General features: G+C 40.8%; 1 protein-coding gene across 3 annotated transcripts in view; it reads left to right on the top strand.

Annotated features, from left to right (window-relative positions):
• The window catches only part of LOC126391718 (intermembrane lipid transfer protein VPS13B-like), a 347,897-nt gene that overhangs the window by 15,481 nt on the left and 311,717 nt on the right, over positions 1-20,699 (top strand). For all 3 annotated transcript variants that reach the window (XM_050046621.1, XM_050046623.1, XM_050046622.1), the window contains exons 4-7: positions 7,884-8,001; positions 14,298-14,465; positions 16,641-16,822; positions 18,582-18,756. In XM_050046621.1, coding sequence (XP_049902578.1) covers positions 7,884-8,001; positions 14,298-14,465; positions 16,641-16,822; positions 18,582-18,756 — 643 coding nt within the window. The remainder of the gene's footprint in view (positions 1-7,883; positions 8,002-14,297; positions 14,466-16,640; positions 16,823-18,581; positions 18,757-20,699) is intronic.

The raw sequence follows: 20,699 nt of genomic DNA, 5'->3' as shown, positions 1-20,699 counted from the left end.
TTGGCTTTTTGTTCTCTAATCGTTGTTTCACACTGTTTGCTCTCTTTCATTATCTTTTCTGATCCTTTCCTTTATTTTTTCTCTTTTTCATCAGTGAGACAACAGTTATGTGTCAGGTGCAATAATACTAAAAGTACAGGTCACTAGCAGGAACATGGCATGTTAACATCAGGAGGTCAGTGGGCAAAATTTCAATGGAGTCTAATGAAAGGAAAATGGAGACAGCAGTGATCTAGACTGTTGAGGCTGGTTCCAAATTCCATCACGGCACCTACATCAGAACTAGTCACTGGCTTGTCTGAATTCCTTGTTCTTGGCTTTTAATCAAGTCTTGGGATTGGAGTAACTATGACTTAAAATCCTTTGTTTGAACAACAATTGTGGAAAACAAACATTGTTAGCGGGGATGAAAGAGCACTGACCTCAGCGCTCTCTCTGCTTTCTAATGTCTTACTGCTGACCTGCTTACTGTTGTGAGGAAATAACAAGCAAAATAGCTATTTTGTAACAAAGAAACCGATTTCATGCATGAATACACTGGCTTTGAGATTTACTAGATTAATGGAGAATTATGTACACTTTAACTGGAGCGGCAAGCTACTGTACCGTAAACACAAGATTGGTTTCTGCTGGTATTACTTGGGTTTTGCCTATAAAACTAAAGAAAATGTCTTGATGTTTAAACCAATACTACAGAATTTAATGGGTCCATAGTAGAGCTAATATTCAGGTAAACAGTTTACATTTAATAATGGACAATAATAGCACTGATTGGTCCATGTTGCTGAGATGCTGTACAACAGATCTTTGTCAAAACGTCTGTACAGTGTTAAAGAGGTTCAAGGAGGGCCCTAAGCTCATGGCCTCTTTATGATTAAGGTGGGTTTACTGTGTACAGTGTACAGATACTTTGCCATCCCTTACTAATGTACAACTGCAGCCAGTTGCATCGTCTAAGGTGAAGATAATGCGGCAGCTCTCTGAGGATATCAAAATGAAATGCTTAGAAGTCAGAAGTTGCTCTGTAGCTGGCTGTAGGTCTAGTCCACAACTGGAATCCCTGTTTGTCTTTGTTGTTATTCTGGGCATGTTGGAGGCAGATATGAAACATAGCCAGTTTGACTTGGGTACAGTGGAGGCACTCTTGGCAGAGACTTCTAGCATGACATCACCAGTGCTGTTGTTGTGATTCCTCCTGCTTTAGAGTGAAATAGTTTTGTAATTGTGCATTCTCCTTTTGGCAGATGCATTGGAGTCTTTTCCATGTCCCTGCTCCCCCCTTCTTAAACGAACACGTTATATTTTTGTGCCCCTGAAACAAAGAGGCTTATGCTCGGAAAATTAACTTAGTGCCTTTATTGTAACAGTTTGCAGGGATGAAATGTGCTTAGTTGCACTTATGGTATTACAGACCTTGTACAGTGATTCTGAAGAGAGGCCACAAGTCTGTCTATTCTCTGTTGTGGTTGCAGTAATTACATAGGTATGAGCTAATTACAGACAATTAAATTGACTGTAAAGAAAATAACAAGAGTTTCAAGTAAACCATGGTGCGATGCTTATTATTCGGGACTGTCTCCCCTTCATTTGACGTCAAGGATATTTTGTTTATCTGATGGTTAATATGCAGTGTGTGCATAGTAGGTGCGGCGTATGGTTACAACAACAAAAAAAGTGACCTGAAAAAGACCTTCATATGTCAATCACGATAGCTTTACTTTTGACATTAGGAAGACTATTGGATGTTTACTAATAATGTAAGTTGCATTTTACCATGTACTACTGGATTTTTTCATAGAAACACTTCATAGTCCCTCTGCGTGTGTTGAAATCTGATATTTTGTGATCTTTGTTGTTGTAGATGGTCTGGCCGCACATGCATATTAGTGCATGTGAGTTCCTTTGTGTATATCCCACTGACTAGCTAACTACTGCTGCACTGTCCTGTGCTCATGTGGCAGTTATGGGTGGTTATCGTTGATAATGGTGTCAGTGTCATTGCTGAAGCCTAACACCAACCTTCTGATTCCCTCCCGGATGAACACCATTATGTCTCTCAGCACTGTTGCTGTTGTTAGCACTGTTCGTGCTGTTAGCACCGTTAGCTGCTAGCCACCGTCTCAACCATCTCGATGTTGAGAGCCGTGTGCAGACAATCCCAGTTCAGATTCTGAGTCATAGATATGCTCTGAATGTTGTGTACAGTTCCTTTAAGTTCCGCTCCTTCCATTAACACTGTTCTAATTCTGACTCACGCTGATTTTCTTATTTTCTCTAAAAAACAAGGCTAAGGAATACACTAGTTCAGTTGAAATACTGAAGCACATTATGTTCATTTCAGGACTGTAATATTGCACTAGTGCAGTATTTGCAGGGAAACTAGGGACTTTCTTTCCCAGTAGTGGATTTAATTACTTGAGGAGAGGAGAAAGGGGAAAGCGAGAGAGACCACATTTTTGTAATGAGCTGTTTTCATTGAGATAATTATTCAGAATGTCACACGATGTGATATTCATCTGGGCTCATTTCGGGCTCTAATCCCTCCAATCTGCCATGGATTCCAGCTGCATGGCTCTGCTGTGTTTTTAGAGTATGGGTCTTTATATTAAAGCTGTGTATGAGACTGTGTGCACATGCATTTATGTGTGGTGTTGTATGCAAGTATTTAATGTTCATTCACAGTGTGGGTATTTGTATATAATATGCAGAACATAGTAGTAACATTACAGTAATATTGATATATAAATATAATGTAATATAAATATAGTAGTAATATTAAAAACTTTTGCTCATTTATGAGCCTTTTGAATGTGTTGGAGAGTGTGTGAAAATCTGTCCTTGCAGTTCTGGCTGGCTGCAGCCTTCTCTAGTCTACCTCCGTTTGAGGAGAAAATGAAACCACTGTCTTTAATCATGGTGTAATGGCTTTCTGCATTTGTTACAGTTTCATTAAAAACCCATTAGCAGCTAATTTTTAGTTGAGCTGATGGATGTATTCGAAGCCAAGAGACGTTAAAGAAAAGGTAATTTGAGTCCAATGCGATGAGCTCTGTTCTCTTGAGCTTACATTCCAGTGGGGTCGTCATCAATGGGCCGAGCAGCTTAAGTGTAAAAGAAGTGGCTGCATACCATTTGACGTTACTGGAACTATCCCAAACTGTGACTGTATGTTTGAAACAGTGAGCCACTCTTCACGTCTCATTCCTCTTGGTGCCAGCTGGAAACCATTCTTATGGGAACCAGAGTCATCACTGTTAAAACAAGCTTCAGACTAGCTGGTTATGGATGAGATGAGAAGTTCTAGAATAAGCAGGAGGATGAAGAGGATGACAATGACCAAGAAGCAACTGTATAAAAGGACATAGATTGTAGATATAGAAGATGACAAAGAGTTGAAATGGAGATGATGATAAGTAGGAAGGAATAACGACAGGTGAAGGAACAAAAGTTGCAAGAGCAAGATAACACGAGGAGAGAGAAAATCAAGTAGCGCTGAGAACAGAGGCACTGCTTCAAGAGCAGACCAGTGTGCTCTCTGCTGAATGCGGGGTGTGTGTATCATGGCAGCAGGGATTGTTTTTAGTATTGTTCTGGAAAAACAACCAGAGACCAAACACACCCACAGTGTCTCCTATCACTGGCAGCCAGTATTAGAGAGGTTTTCTATTATTTCTTTATTATATGGCAAAAAATGTTGTGTGTGAGTGTTTTGTAAAGGAGGGAGAAGGTCTGATCGCTGGATCCTCCCCAGGGAGCGAGCTCTGTGGGCCCTGACATGGGGGACAGGGCCTCTGCTTGTCAGGCCCAGTGAGTGTGTCTGTGTTTGTGTGTGTATATGAGTGATTTGGAGGAGGCGGGGGCAGGGGGGAGGTCTGAGATAAGGAGTTATTGGGTTTCCTTCATTTATTTTCTCACTCAATAGGCGTTTGGCCTCCACTGCATGGCCTCCAATCTCCAGGCCTGCTGCTTTGATGTCAGCATGAGTTCGCCGGCAACCTGCAGAGGAAAAACAACAATAACAAAAAGTGTGTTTATCCAGCAATGATCTTCTGCATGCAGCCATTAATCTGCAGAAACTGTGTGAAATTGACCAGTTTTAAAAATGTTTGGGTTTCAAAGATCAGGCAGTTGCAGGCATGCAGGGTAGTCGACTGCTAATCCCTGCCAACATTTTTTCCTGTGTGTTCAACTGAAATTGAAAAATTGCTTTGTAATTTGTGGAGGGAAAAAAATAAAATGTCATATTTTATTTTTTAAGAAATGTGCATTGGGCAGTAAAAACAAACTGTGGCAATTTTGTTTTGCTTTAGGCCAACAGTTGTCACAGTGGAAGCCTCAAATGACAAGCAATTGCAGTAAAACCATTATTCTGTTTCCCCCCCACACACTTTACACTGAGTAATGCACATATTATTTCCAGTAGGCTAAAATTATTTTAAAGTGTGTGTTAAACTTATATTTGAAACAGTTTAAACAGATGCCTGGAAAACATATTCAATTAAAATAAAATTCAGTTGGGCAAATTTAGTTATTATGTCCTATTAGATGTCATCACATCAAACTGTTCAAATGTTAGCTTGCTGTAGTCTGAAATGGTCCACTTACCGGACAATAAAGGGTATTATTTTTTTATAGTTTTACTTGTTCACAATATACATACACATTACATGGCCAGTGGCAGTTAAGATTTTATTGGGTTCTGGTATCTGTGAGGTGTAGCTTGTTTGTTTGTACGAGGACAACTGTGACAGTATCTGCAGAGGTGCTGTTTCTAATAGCTGGAGGTGATGGCGGGGTTTACCTAATGTGTTGAGTATCTCAGATGAGGGTCGACCCTCCAGACAGGCTCAACACACTGCCTCCCAGTCCCTTACTGAGCCAGACGTCTGCAGGGGGACAGAGGTCAGGCCTGGCCTTCCTGTGCCCTAACCCTCCATGGGTGCCCACTTACCCTCTGAGTAGGGGGTCCCCCTTGCCTGTCACTCACACTGCCAGGACCTGCTCCTTTTTTCTGTGCCTCTGTTCTGGTTTCATTTGCTCCAAGTCTCTCTTTCTGTCTTTTAGCTACTCTGTGTCTCACTTTCTCTCACTCTGTTATTTTTTCCACTTATCTCTTTGTCTCTTGTCTCTCTTCTCCTTTTTTGCTACCATCATCTTTGGTCAACAGCTGAGTTGATATGCCTGCAGGGGAAGCAACCCCTCCTTTTCCTGGTCCTTCTGTCTCCCCCTTCTCTATCCCTCCATCCCTCCCTCCTTGTCCTGTGCCCTGCCGTGGCATTGGAGGGATCAGTTTACCCGGCAGCAGCTGAGGCAGGCTTCATTTGTCCCAGGGCTTCCCTCTGAAAAGGCATTTTTCGCCTCTGGAGAATTGCTCACTGCCCACAGTGACATTGAGCGCTTAATTGCGCGACTTCCAAATTTGGCAGTCTTGTTCTTTAGTGGCAGTTTGAGTTGTTGAACTCAATGTACTCTTGGCCTGCAGGGCCAGGCATTCCTTTAGGTATAGATATGAGAGTCTACTGGGGAGTCAGACTGTTTGTAATTCTAATGCACTCAAGTAGTGTATTGTGATGTAAACTAAACACCTCAACATGGGAACATGTCTTATCATTATAAACTTACCTCATCGTAAAAACAGCCTTTTTCCTTTTTTATTTTATCTCTAAATATTTCAGATGCAATGTTTGAAGTGATGAGAAGCTAACAAATGAAGTGTGAATAATGAGAAACAAAATTTACATCTTATTATTTGCCAATCTCTATTTTTTGGAACCTTGATGAAGTATTTATTGTTCTTCCCCTCATGTTTACCAATTCCCACCACTCACTGATGGGGAAAAAACTGCCTGAATAGTGCAGCTCAACCGCAAAGGCCCTTACTGAAGTAAAGTGTAAATATTTCTGCCAGAGCCTCTCTCGTCTCTTTTGGCAATTGCATGTTTACATTACCGCACTAGGGGGTTACTTGCTTCTCTGACAGTCTGTCCACAACTGAAATTATGCAAAGTATGTTTAAAACCTAATCTTCATTACTTAACCACAAAGAGAGAAAGGGGTTCATTGTCATTAAATAGTGTCAGAACCAGGGAATGTGTGTTAATTGTGCGGGGTACATAAATATACACTATATACAACATGTGCCTTGCTTGGAAGATGTGGCTATGGGCTTTCCTTTGCTCATTTGAGTATGTGTGAATGAAGTATGTATGCATAGAGTAGCAAAATATATTTGGTTTTGACACCCTCAGTGTTTACATTTGTCAGGATAAGGAGTGACTCCTGAGACACTCTGCCATGCTGATCTCCTGTTTAAATGCTGAACACATGTGTCCTTTGTCTGTATTGTCTAAGTAACTTATCGCCCGGTCTGACTGTGAAAAGGTTACAGTGCTGCAATAACCCCTAATCAATGCCATACTGGGGGTTAACTCACTTAACTCTCCACCTTTTTCCTGATTTCTCTATTTTTAGAATGGTTCTAATATATTTGATTCTTTTCTTCTTACCATCCTTTGTTGCAGGCTTATGTCTACTGTGAATATGAATATGAGGTATTTGTTGAATTACACATAGTAGTTTTAGAGGAGTAGAACTTTAGCTGTAGTAGTCATAGTACATATTTTGTGCTTTGATTTTTTTCTCCCTTATTTCTCCAAACTGATGATTTATGATTGAAGAGGTTTTTACAGTAGTGCTGGCTGTATTCCAACTCTGACCTCTGCATTCAAAAACAGATTTAACACATCCCATAATCTCTGATAATAAACTGTTGATTAAAAGCTGTGAACATGCAAGTCCACCCTAAGCTTGGAAACAAGACAGCAAACCACCACTAAAACTTAGAAACACGATGACCAAGACCCTCTGGAGAAGGTGACAATCTGCTTGTAGAAGTTTTACAAGTCCACAAAGTCAGTCTCTTTATTGTTAATGGAGCTTCTCCAGGGTTTGTTACTTGATGACATCAGATATGAGAGCCTTGGTTTTCTGTTTTAAGCTTTAGGAGAGTGTTTAAACATATTGCTATATTGCATATTGCTCTTGTAGTGCAATTGTTGATTTTCTAAGCTTAAGTTAAAATTGTACCTAGCAGTAGATCAGTCATTGGCTGTCAGTCCTGTTTTGTCCTCATTTCCCTTGTGTTTTAATTGCACCTCCTGTTACAGAGGGTTAAGGCACTCTACAAGCTAAACTAATAAATAAGCTCCTCAACCCAAATCTTGGATGATTTTGTTTATCTTCAGGCTCATCTCTGAAGGGGATGTCCATTTCATCGTCATTCCTACGCACACATAAACAGACACACAGATCTTGTACTTGCATTCCTTGGCTTAACAGGCTGCTGGTCTCTGAGTGCAGATGACATGTGCTGCTGTGGAGGAGAGACCTTCACCCTCATCTGAGGACCAGAGTTTATTTGTAGAGCCCATGGAGATGGTTGTTAAATGGGGATGGGAGGAAAGTTAGTGGGAAGGTTTGGTGTAAAGGGGAGCTAGAAACAGTGGTGTATAGTAGATGCCCTCTAATTACTCCTCTGTTCATTATGGACACAGCCATGCAGGTGAAAAGATACTCATCTTACATGCACACCAATAATTGGATTATTATCAATAACCAGATACAGGTGACAGAAAAGTGTAGTTGTCAAAGCATTATATTAATACAGAGATTAGCTTGCCAACACCAGGACTGCCACACTCTATTGTTTGCCCATACTACTACTGAACACTATAGAAAAGTGAAGTGTTACTATAATCTGGTTATTATTGAAAATAACTATTCTTAGTAAATCTCCATGCACTAGTTCTGTAGAGCTTTATGTAGAACCCTGTGTTTCCTTCACTGCCTATCCTCAGGGGTGTTCTTGTTTGTTTTTTCATTAGGATGACCACGAGAGCGGCTCTAGCTCTACCAGTCGCAGTGTCTCAGACAGCTCCAAGGCCGTGGCCAAGCCCCGCCGCCTCCAGCAGGCTGCCCCCAGCGACCCGGACCTGCCCCCAGGTGAGTGATGGCCCTGGGGCCAGTGAGGCTATTCCACCTCCCTGCTTAGAGTATGACCACCAGGGCAGGCGCGGCCTCTGTGGGGGAGGATGGGGCCACAGAGTAAGACTGAGATTAGGACCTATTACACTATGGCAAATTTTTTCTTTTAGCCTTTCAGAATGCTAAAGAGACCAAATAATTGGATTGTTCTTGTTGTAACCCAGTGCCTGCAGAGGTCAGTGTCAGATTTTAATGTAGATAATACCTGTTTACATTGTGAGAAATATTCTTTTTGGGAAGAGCTGTGTAGCACTGCATTTTTAACCAGTGTAAATCAACCAGGGGGAGCATGGGGGATGTGTCTGTGATAAATCACACAATGATGGCTCTTATCAACAAGGCCACTTGACCACATGCCTCCTACAGGGCCATGGATTCCATGCCTGCCTTACTCCAGCACTTTACTGCGCCTCACAAATAATGGCCTAGTTTGATTGGGTCTGGATAATGGCTTTCTAAAAATGTATGTGGCTTTTTCTTTATCAGTTTGTAACTGTATTTTAGAAAGACACAATCACAGACCTCACATTAGATAGAAAACTTTTACGTTTATGCTGGCACAGACAATTTGAATCTTGTTTAAATGTATGTAGAAGTGTAAAAGGATGCACAGCCTCTGTAATCTAATAAGAATACTCAACAAACATACTCTAAGACAGGACACTGTGAAAAAGAACACGTTTCCAGAGAAAATGTCAAAGGTAAGACAGAAGGTGGCAAAGAGGAGACTAAATAGTAATGAAAAGATATGGCTTTTAGAGAGAAAAAATGAAGAAAAATAAAGGAGAGAAATGGGGGTCTTGAGCTTTAAGAGCTAGGTCATAGTCTAACACCTAACCATAAGGCTCACTCCCAGAGCCCTAGTATGCATGAATGTATGAACCTACACTCCTGGCTGGTTGTATCTGGGGAGGATCCATTTCCAGGCCTGATGTTATGAGATAATATCTCTCCCCAGCTGTTAAAGCAGGGTGCCTCACACCCCAGCATCTCCCTATGGGCCTGCCTCCAACAGATCCCCCAGGCGTGTGTGTGTGTGTGTGTGTGTGTGTGTGTGTGTGTGTGTGTGTGTCTGTGTGTGTCTGTGTGTGTCTGTGTCTGTGTCTGTGTCTGTGTGTCTGTGCTTATGTTTTTTAGTGTATCTGTTAATTTGTGTGCACACCCAACACTGTCCCAGTGGTGGACCTTGTTTCAACCCATTACAGGCTGTAGAGACAACTCTGAGGTCAAAGGTTGCAGCACCTCAATAACAGTGAGGAAGCAGATGAATGCTGTAATCCCAGCCTTTCTAATTAAAAGGTAGAGGTTAAAAGGTAGATGAGGTAAAACTAACCTGCTATGACTCAGACATAGGATGTTTTCCTAAGAATAAGATACAAAACAAACCTGTCATGAATCTTTAATGTAGTTAAAGGATGTTTTTGGAAAGTGTGGACACATAACAGCATTTCATGGCAGTGCACATTCAATCATTAGCCTAGTGAGTACCATATTTTGGCAAGTGATAGTCCACTATAGAGATGGTGTTGTCATCCTAAGTAGCTTTTCCATTTCTGCCCTAAGAAAATACCTTGTAATGTTCTCCATGCTGTATATCCTTAAAGATACTGAAATGCATATCGCTAGCCCCACTGTCTGCTGCAGCGTCTTTTTTGATACCACCACTAAAGAGGTCTGAAGAGTCACCAAAGGCAAAAATTTGAAAGTCCTACACATCGGGGCCTTAATGTATCTGTTGTCAGCTGAGATTTAAGAGAGGCTGTCAAGAGCTTGTTCAAGCTCACTTACCATATTTGATCCACAAGGAAACTATTCACCCACTATGCAAATAACCGTTATTATATAGATATATAATATGCAAGACAGTACAAAAAAAAAATAGGAAGCCATTAAAGGAAAGCTATATGTGTGTTACGTTTAATTCTTTATTTTCTTTATCTAGAGCATTTCAGCTTATAAAAATTTTTCAGGTGCATTACTATTTTAACACAGGCGTGCTGCATGCTAAGTCGAAACTGTCTCATGTCAGAAAAACTAATAAGAATATCAAGTTTGGGTTGGACTTGCCACTGGCAAAAATTCAGTTTTACAGGAGTAGGAGTTGGATTTGGGGTAAAAAACAGGTGACTGGAATGTGCCTTGTCTGGTCTCCGTTCTTATTCTTTAAGCCACAGCCTTGCTTCCCAAAATTTGAAGTTGGTTGCACTTCAATCATTCTGTCTCAGAAAGCAAAGATAGACACAGTCAAGCAGATGTGTGTGGATGGGTGGTAGGACAGTGGCAGCGTGTGTGTGTGTGTGTGTGTGTGTGTGCGTGTGTGCATGCGTGTGTGTGTGTGTGTGTGTGTGTGTGTGTGTGTGTAAAGAAAGACCCGTGTTAACAGTGAGACCATGGCAGCGTAATGGCTACTCTTACCTCTTCGTCAGCATCTACGTCGACAAACCTCTGTGTTGCGTCTGCTCCCCTCCCCTTCAAAACAACCAAAACAAAACACGGCTGACACTAAAAAGCAGCCACCAGCAATTATCCAGTCATTTGGCCCTAAGCTCTCACATGCTGAATGAATTTATCCTCCCTGTTCTCCCTGTGGTGGAAAATAGTGATGTTAATTCATATGCCATGGGATTGGTAGCCACACAGAGACCAAAGACCAAGTGCTTCCACCTTGGGCGATTCTGTGAGTGATTATGTTTACGGCTGCTTGTGGGGGACCAGCGGCCACTGTTTGTGAGAACCGCATTTCTGCGTTCCAGGGGAATCCTGCTTTGGCCCTTTTCACACTGTTGAAAATGTGTTTTGTTTTGTATGAGTTCAAAGAGATTTAATAGTGGCAAGCATAAAAGTTTAGCCTGGTACCTGTGAGTTGGGTGGATCAAAGTTATACTCAAGATTTGCAGTATCAAAGCTGAACTCTCCTAAAGAACCACAAAAATGTTCATTTCGCATGTGCATGAGGACAGTTAGTGTGAAGTGTCTTTGCAGTTCGATAGTTTTTCTCTGCAAATTCTTTTTGTCACATTATTTTTGACAATTGTTTTGATTAAAATGTTAATCGCATCTGCAAGCATCATATTAATTAGTATAGGTTCTTCCATGCCTATAGTTGACTTGTGTAGTTATCCACCAATGTTTTATATCAGCCTTTTCCATCAAGAGCACAAAAGCATTTAGGGACCATTTTGTCTGTTTTTATCTATTGAACAAATACATTGAGCTGGATCACAAAATATGGGCTCCAAATTCCAGTCCTATCCATTCTTATTTGGTTGGATAATAATACTCAGAGCAAATTTTGATTTCTCAAGGTAACAACTGCAGTTTGGAAGGTTGTGTTGTTTCCCATCCTGCCACAAAAGCACAGAATTTACATTTTACTTAGGCTCAGTTAGGTGTGCATGTTGGTGTGTGTGTTATATGCATGTGTATATACTGTTATGTTAGTGCATACACCTAAATTTATATGACAGATGTGAGTGTGCTTCGGTTGCTTTATGTGTGTCCAAGAACTGGGCGTGCATGCATGGTTGTGTAAGTATGCGTGTGATTGGAGGAGATTGAGATTTGCATGGACTGAAATGCAAACACACTCCTGAGATAAATCCATGGTCCAGTGCTACTGCTGTCCTGGTACTGGGGTCTTTGCTCAGAAAATAAATACAGCAGCTGTTCTGGTATTACTGTGAAATGCTACTTATGGATAGAGAATATCCCATACTGGTAAAGGCTGGAGCTTTCTCCAGCTGGAGCTTTCTTCTGTTCTGGAGACCTGCTGTACCATGCATGGTTGGGTTCTGTGAATCTACAGTTTTACTATAAGAGGCCCTAGAGCTAATAGAGTAGCTAAGATAATCAAGTAGCGACCTAATTGCCTGCAGTGTATCCATGGTCCTGCAGGAAACTTGCCATGGTGGAAGTGAGATCCTTGTACCACTATGTTTACATTCCTGGTATTTTCTATTTTATAGAAAAAATGTAAAAAGAAAAAAAAAGTGAACTATACTCAACAGGGTGTGCTATGTCCCACAGTAGCTACCATGTATTCTCTTTGCTACATTGCTAACTCTGCTAATTACATTTAAGAATAACACACACTCACAGTACATTTATTGTCTGATGGACTTGTCAATCTATCTCACCAAGGCTAATAACTGGCAAGGCTGATAGCTGCTAATACTTTCCATATATAGGAAAAATAGTGAGCATGGACAGTATAGTGTTTCTTTCCTGTATTGCACAGAAGAGAGTACTTGGCCTGTTCTGAGATCACATAAAGGAGCTGGTTTTTCCAGTCATTTTATGGTTGAACAGTTTTAAGTGGGTTCCTTCCCTGTGGGCCGCAGCACAGGTGCTGGCTGTGTCAATTGTTTACAGAAGTTCAGAGCAGTGCGATGGCTCGCAGAGAGACGGATCGGGGCCCTGGACTTTTTGGTGCGAGGCAAGAAGAGGTCTAGCAAGTGTAAGAGAGTGCAAGAAAGACACTCTGACACGGGTAAATTAGATCCAGAGAAGGAAATAGCAGGAGGTAAAGTGCTGGTTTTACTGCCCAGGCTGCAGGTGTGACAGCAGCTTTCTGACTGACCCCAGAACCACAGGCACACACACACAGCCACATTCATGCACGCAAGAAAGCAGCCAGGCGCACACTCAAACGCAGACAAGCACATGCATGCATGCAAGGCCACGCACAAATGTCACGAACACACATTGCGTTTATGAGTTGAGTTTATATTATGTCATCCTCTCTTCCTGCCACTCTGTTTGGTCAGGCAGCAAACTCATGAGAATTTTGTCAATTGGATTATGCTAATGCGTAGTCGGGCCTGTGTACAAGTGGCAGAACAGTTAACCAATTCATATAAATATTTTCATCAACAGCACCATTTAGTTCTGCCTAATTATCGGTTCTGTTCTGCCCTGGGCCAGGCATGTAGATACAGGAAGACAAACATTTGGTTTGGAAAATAAGGGAAAAGCATTAAAGGTTTATATGTTTTAACTTGTAGTGACTGTGTTTAACAGTACATGGGAGGAATGAATAATGCCATTGGTCCTGTGGTTAGGAGGATTTATTACTGTATATTTTCATATTTTATGGTAGAAACTCCCCTGTCTGTAATATTTTAAGTTCTTTCTTACTTCGTTGAGTAATGACCTTAGCATGTATGTTTTTCCTGCAAAGCTTCTGTTTCTGGGCGTTACTGTGGCCATTAGGAGGTACCAGTAACACTGCAGGATGGCTCCCCCAGCTCTGCTGAAACCCAATCTATCGGACTGCTCTTTCTCTCCTGCTCGCTCTTGGTTGCTACATCCCTCCGCCTGTTCACCACAAAGCCGCCGGCCCCCACTTCTTACCCTGAACAAAAAAAATCTATCTCTGTATTCCTGTTTCTTTTTCATTTGTACAAAATTGATTTCTCTAGCCCTTGCTCTCCATCACCACAAAATGTCAAAGTTCCTCTCACTCATTCTATTCATATCCCATAATACATCAACATTTTGAAATTAAGTGATGACATAAACTTGTCCAACCACCACATTATAAAATTAATGTGTACGGAGTGTTTTCATACAGGTAGCCCATTTGGTTGTTTTTTTTCTTCACATTATTGGCAGAATGTGTCTCTTATTTTCCAATTCAGGCATTCCTAAGACCATATCTTTTATAAATATGTATAAAGTTCTGTATTTTGTATGTGTAAAGGCATGTGTATGCTAATCCAATGAATCATGCTTATGTTTAAGTGAACATTGAGGCTCCTCAGTGGTTTAACAGGCTTGGGAGGGATATGTTTAAGGCAGCATGTGCATAGTTTTTGGTTAAACAGGACTTAGCATTTGAGAGGAGGGCTCTTCAGAGATTCATAAATTCACCTAGGATTTGTAGCGCTGCTCAGACAGGGTGAGGAGTAAAAATGTTTTCTTATGGATATTTAGCTTCTTTCACTTTACATGTCCAAGGGATAGACTGAGGCGAAAAATAACATGTCAGGACCTCCTCTTATTTACGAGCCAATGAGGATGGGGGGGTCAGTGGTATTGAGCCTTGACTTTAAGGGAATGTGGCCCTGGATTTTACTCTTTTAAGGTGTCTCAGCAATAAGGTAATGTGTCCTGATATGCTAGAATATATGTGCTTATGTAGCTACTATGTCCCCCTGTATGCATGTGTGTTTGTTATTAGGTAAGCTTTTTGTTTATGTTTTTATGTGGACTTACTGTGCAGTTTAAGATGTTTCTCATATATGTGTTTGTAGGTTACGTGCAGAGCCTGATCAGGCGTGTGGTGAACAACGTGAACATTGTAGTGAACAACCTGATCCTCAAGTACGTGGAAGATGACATTGTGCTGTCAGTCAACATTACCTCAGCAGAGTGCTACACTGTGGACGATATATGGGAGAGGGCCTTCATGGACATCACTGGTGAGCAATGGCTGCTTACATTCCTTGGTAGTGGGATTAACTAGTAAATCCACTGAGACAAGAACCTATATACTACAGTAAGTGTTTAATTTAGTTAGTTCAAACTGAGGTCAAACAGACATATTAGACAAGTTTAAACATGGCTCTTTGTGTAAATGCCCAGTGTCAGCTGCCAGAGTAGTCTCATATTCAGAATCCCTTGTCTGATTGGAGCATGTGGAAGTCCAATGCAGAGTGGGGCTTTGACACTGACAAGAGCTCACATTTAAAACCACAAAAGATGAATGAGGTAGGGGATTTTAAACCTGAGCATGCCACTGTAAATAGAAAAGTAGGAGGTGCAGTCCTTGTGGGACTTTGCTTTGATGGCTAAATGGTTCATGTATTTTGTTTATTTTTGGGGTTTTAATTCCTTGGTAGAGACACTAATTACTTGTAGGGAAGAATGAGGATATCAAACCAAGAATGCACATTCATATTGGAACCATAGACTGTATATAAAGATGGATGGTGCATCTGCACTTCCTCCCACTTTACAAAAATGAAGCCAAAATATCCAGGATATGATTGCTGCCATTTTGCGCTGGTGAAGACATTTGGAGCCAGAGTCCAGGCTGTAGTTTTTGGAGAGTGGATCCAGGGATATGAATTCCCGCCCATGTACCCGGCCAACTCAGACCCAGTGGCCCAACTCAAGCACCTTGAATGACACATACAGTTGTCAGTCATGACATCACATCCTCCTTTTATAGCATTAAATAACTAATTAAAACCAATTTATCAGAAAAATGGACACTTGAACATGCATCAGCAGGATAAGAACTATCTAAAATGACAGGAACCATCTTTGGAAAAATTTATTTGATGTGTACTTTAAATTTTTAGTTTGGCCTACGTCCCATTCGCGAACATAGTTAAGGCAAGGTTTATGACCTATGCTGCAGCGAGCCACCAGAGGGCGATTGGGATGTTTGGGAGCTGTCATGTTGCCCATCTTTTCATACAGTCTGTGATTGGAACACTTGACAAGAGCAAGATCAAAATAATCTTGTTTACCAGTCCTTTTTACCTTTGACATTACCTGCCCTATTGTTGCATAATGTTTGTCAGAGGTGGACAGTGACTTGTTGATCTGCTAGTCTATTGCTTTTACCCAGTCTCCAGTAGAGTAGTGTTTGATGGATGGCTCTGACTAGAGCTGCGAATATATAACATAGACAACCACAGACTCCATGGAACTCTTTGATGACAAACATTGATTTGTCACATTGTTGTGCTCTGCATTAAGTGTTGAAGCTGTCCTTTGAATATATTGTTGTTCTTCAATGATGCAGATCTAACAGGGAGTTTTGTGTGGCACAAACCTGGCATGCTAGGCTTTTCCTGAATCTTGCAGATGTTTCACAACAAAAACAATTAACTTTTATAATCTTCCTTGCTAAAGGATTCCTAGTAATTACACTTTGAAGCTCTGGCGCAGTACTCATTTCTGGGGTTCTCAGGTTTGTGCCAGAGAATTCCATTTATTTTAAACCTGACCTGTCATCATAACCCCGAAGAACAAACTGGTTCTTTCAAGTCACAAAAGCGTATCAACAGAGAAGTAGTCATTTTCAGTCAGTGTTATCGCTGTGGAATTTCTTGTTAAGGGAGGCCATTCCAACATGTGCAGCAAGTAGTGGTTACAACAGTAGTTACTGGCACTGTTTAGAGAATGAAATAATTCTGGGAATGATGAGTCCTGTTATCAGTCCGTCAGGGGTGAGTGAGTCAGTGACAACTGAGAATCTGATGATGTGTGATCATCTAACCCTCTCTCTCACACACACACACACACATGCACGCACACGCACACAAGCACAAACCACTTGGTTGTACCTCTTGTAATTGTCAGTACACGGCAGTTCTGTGATGTCTTAGTGTCATCTCCCCAGATTCCGTAGATCACAGATAATGACGATTTACTGTCAGGGCCTGCTCTCTGTTAGTGTGTCTGTAGTTGCCTTGGTTTGTGTTTAATGATACCTCTTTGTGGGTGGGCATTTCTGTGCATACATGTCTAAAGCATGTATGTTGAAATGTTTGATTTTTATGTCAAATGCAGTGGGTCAACCTATTATGTGTTACATGCAAAATCATGTACGTTCATTTTTGTTTTCTTTTTTCTCTGTGAAGCTCCGGAGTTGGTCCTAAGGAAAGTGATCAACTTTGCTGACTGTACTGTGTGCTTGGACAAGCGGAATGCCAGTGGCAAGATCGAGTTTTACCAAGACCCCCTGCTGTACAAATGCTCCTTCAGGACACGTCTCCATTTTACCTATGACAACATCAATTCCAAGATCCCATCTGTCATCAAAGTGAGCAGCTGCAAATTTTAGCACTAACTCAGTAATCGTAATTATCTTCCCAAATCTCAAGATCTAGAAATGGGTCTTGTATTAATGTAATTTTGGTATCACCCAAACATATGATACATTTCAGTGATGAAAAAGTTTAAATTTGTCGTACCAGTTTAAAGTTAGAGGAACATGTGACTTACTTTTGTTAGGTTAGCTGTTCTCAGATCAATAGCAGGATAGTGACTCATTTCAGTCCATTGTTCTGAATATGTATGGAAGACAGCTGTTTGTTTTTGCAAGACACAATGTGTCACTGTAGTACTTGGAGTATTTTTTTATTTTGACTCAGGTGGTATCTAAAGAGATTTGACTTTTATCGGCATCTCAGTTAATTTTGGCCTGAAAAATGCCACGTTGTTTCATTATGGTAGGTTTGACGAATGTGCTATTCCTATCTTGGCCAATTTAATCAATGTTTATTCAAGAACTAGTCAACCATGTTTATATAATTGAGAACAATCGGTCCAGATAACTATCTCATGTCATGAAGGAATAGCTTTTGGACTATGCCACTGATGTTGAGAATCAATCTTAAATTAGCTTAATTTCAAAACAGTTGTAATTGTTTTGTTTATCAAAAAGTAGTACTCTCATCAGGTAATGATTACAGGCAGTCACCATCATTTTGTTCATTAAAGTGGAAGATGTTTGTTGAAAATCACAGTCTTAGCTGTCTTGTTCTCTAATGAGGTAGAGATTTGTTTATGTTGTCAGAAGTTAACTATTTCCAATGGAAAAAGTGGTATCTAGTTGCTTTTGCTGATACATTTTTGACCTCTAAAACCCTATGTTAAAATGGGATTTTCTAATCTCTTGTACAATCCAACCAGAAAATTGATTGCGGCTGTCTTTGGTTTATGTTTGTCTGTACTGAGTTTGTCATCTCTCCACTTTAAAGCTACAGCATGGTACATTTAATTCAGGCCCATTTATCTGTTAAACAAATTTTCTCAACAGGCTGAATTAAAGCAGAACGGACTCCTTCCAATCTACAAATAGTCAGTAACAAGCTGTGTGGTTTAGTAACTGCCAATAAAGTTTTCATGGTGTGCCATCGACAGAATCACACATAAAAGATTTGCTTAATTTAGAGTAGTTGTATCTGTTACAGCATGTTAAGCATTTGCATTACTAATACCACTTTTGACTGTATTCTGGTGCCTCTTCTGTTATTTCTAACTATTAACACTGTATAATACAAAATGTACAATACAAACCCCTCTCCCTAAATGAAAAGTTCTGCAGCTGCTGTAGATAATTACAGTAAATGCACTGACTCACATTGCATGTCTTGTGTACGTACATTTCTTTCCATTTGGACCTGACTTCTTTTATCCTGCCATTGTTTTTATATTATGGAATGTATCTACTTCCTTTTTGTTACTCTATGCAGTACGTCTACTTGTTTTTAGACTGTAATTTGTGGTTTGTAGCTGTAGGTCATCATATAACTTTGTTTTCACAGAAGCAGAAATTGCCTCTTCCACATGCAACTCTCAGCATCCAACAGTTGGCCAAAGGGGAATCCATACTAGTTCCTACAAGGCCTGGGGCAGCTCTCCCCCTTTTTTTATTAAACATTCCTATTCACATTAAGCGGGAGCCCACGAGAAGTGGTTGGGCCTGTAGCCCATTTCACATATAAACATGTAATTTAGCAAATCATATTTCAAAATTTAAACAATCTCTCATGCTTTTTTTCTCCATGTTTTCTCAGATCCAGACCATGGTGGAGAGCCTGAAGTTGTCCATTACTGATCAGCAGCTGCCCATGTTTATCCGCATTTTAGAGCTGATTATTGCCCTCTACTATGGAGAGATCGGAGGACACAAAGAGGGCGATGGGGAAGAGGGCAGTGTTCATGTCAGGGAGGCTGGAGCAATTTTACCTGGTGAGTGAGGTCTCTTAGAGAAGTTATTGACAATTCTTTCTCAGATTTTTTTTGTCTGTTTTTATGCCTCCACTTAAAGGAGCTATATGTCAGAAATCTAAAGCAAATAGTGATAAAATCCTCCTAATATGTCACAGAGACTAAGGAATAATATTCATATAACATACTGATCTCACCAACAACAATAGTACAGCCAGAATATTCGCATTTAAAAATTTTTTTTTACGGTCCGCAAATCATGTTTATGTTTTGAATTTGTGTTTTGGCCTGTTGCGCCACCCACCGCCGTCTACCAGTCACACAGTCAGAGTCTCAGCATCAGTTACAGTTACGACTGAGCTACAGCAGCATGGCAAGCAGCATTAGCAGTGTCCGGATACATAGCATTAGCAGCCGGCTTCTCCTCAGCTGTATCCCGGCAGCAGCGTTAGCAGCAGAGAAGCCGGACTTGCTCGAACGGTCTGCTGGAAAACCGAAGATCAAGGACGCGGCGACGCGGCCCTGCCATGGCAGCCGTCCGTGGGCAAACAAATCAGTCTCCAGTGTGCCGCTGTCCAGCAACCTCGAATCTGTAGGGGAGGGGGGGCGGACACGACTTGCGGCAGTATTTTGAATTTGAGTGCAGTAACCGTTTTGGCCACATTCTTACATACAGCGCCTTTAATGGACAGCTGTGGCCTTAGGTATTATGTTTTCCGGTTGTCCATCCATCTCATTCATGTGAACCTGATATCTCAAGAACACCTTGAGTGAGTCTTTTCAGATTTGGTGCAAATATCCACCTGGACGTAAGGGTGACCTAATTAAATTCAGGGGATCAAAGGTCAAGGTCACCTCACACCTCACAAAACACATTTGGCTGTAACTCAAGAATTCATATGCTAATTATTATTACACAAATGTCTAATAGAATAAAGTGATGAAGTGATGACATTTTATATCCACATGTCAAAGGTCAACTTCACTGTGACATCATAATGTTCTGCAGAAACACTTTTCTGGCCATAGAGTGCCGAAGTCACGCCCCTTCCGGTGAAGCTCATGGGACCTTAGATCGGAAAAAATATGAATGGCAGTGAATGAGGAGAGAAATATTATCTTTTGGTCCCGTTTGAGTTGTGACATGAAATCCAAATATGTCGTTAATGAATTTAAAACATAAATTTTAAGGTCAAGAAAGTCATACTTTGTGGTAAAACTGTTGAGATATAAGCTTTTGAAAAAAACGTAATTAGAAAAACTACACAGGAGGCGGTCGCGTATGTGACGTCATAGCTTTCGCTCACTTCCTGCAGCTTGGAGTGACAGCAACCTGGCACAAAACACACAGACATCTTCAATCATAAATCAATTAATCATCAAACAGTGGAATTTCAGCGGGGAGGCCAAGCTGCAGGAATTTAGATTTCATGTCGCAACTCAAACGGGAACAAAAGATAATATTGCTCTCCCCATTCACTGCCATTCATATTTTTTCCGATCTAAGGTCCCATGAGCTCTACCGGAAGGGGCGTGACTTCGACACTCTATTATTCAACATCTCATAACTCAACAACAGATGGGGATTTGGTCGAATGCTAAATTGATGACACTAATCTTGGGTGCCGACTTAAAACTGTGCTAATTGTAACGATCTTCTGTTCTGCCGGGTTGAAGATGTGTGTTTTGCCAAAAGATACACTTAATACCTTTATTAAATTCATTTCAAGTCTTTACTACATATATTATAGGAGTCTGGACAGTAATGGACGTAAACTGTAACTTGACTGGTGGGTGGAGGCATACAACTGAGAGGTGGTAATTCTAGTTTGTTCCTGATTTATTGTTATCTTGGGAAAAAAAACCTCTTGGTTGCTTTATTTGATCTGGAATGTTTTCAGAAGATCTGAACAGTGTTTCTTTAAAACATGTTTCAGTACAGTTTGACACTTGATGACTAGCAG

Source organism: Epinephelus moara, chromosome 6 (assembly GCF_006386435.1).
Source record: "Epinephelus moara isolate mb chromosome 6, YSFRI_EMoa_1.0, whole genome shotgun sequence".
NCBI classification, from domain to species: domain Eukaryota; kingdom Metazoa; phylum Chordata; class Actinopteri; order Perciformes; family Serranidae; genus Epinephelus; species Epinephelus moara.
This window is presented reverse-complemented; position numbering and strand designations above follow the sequence as displayed.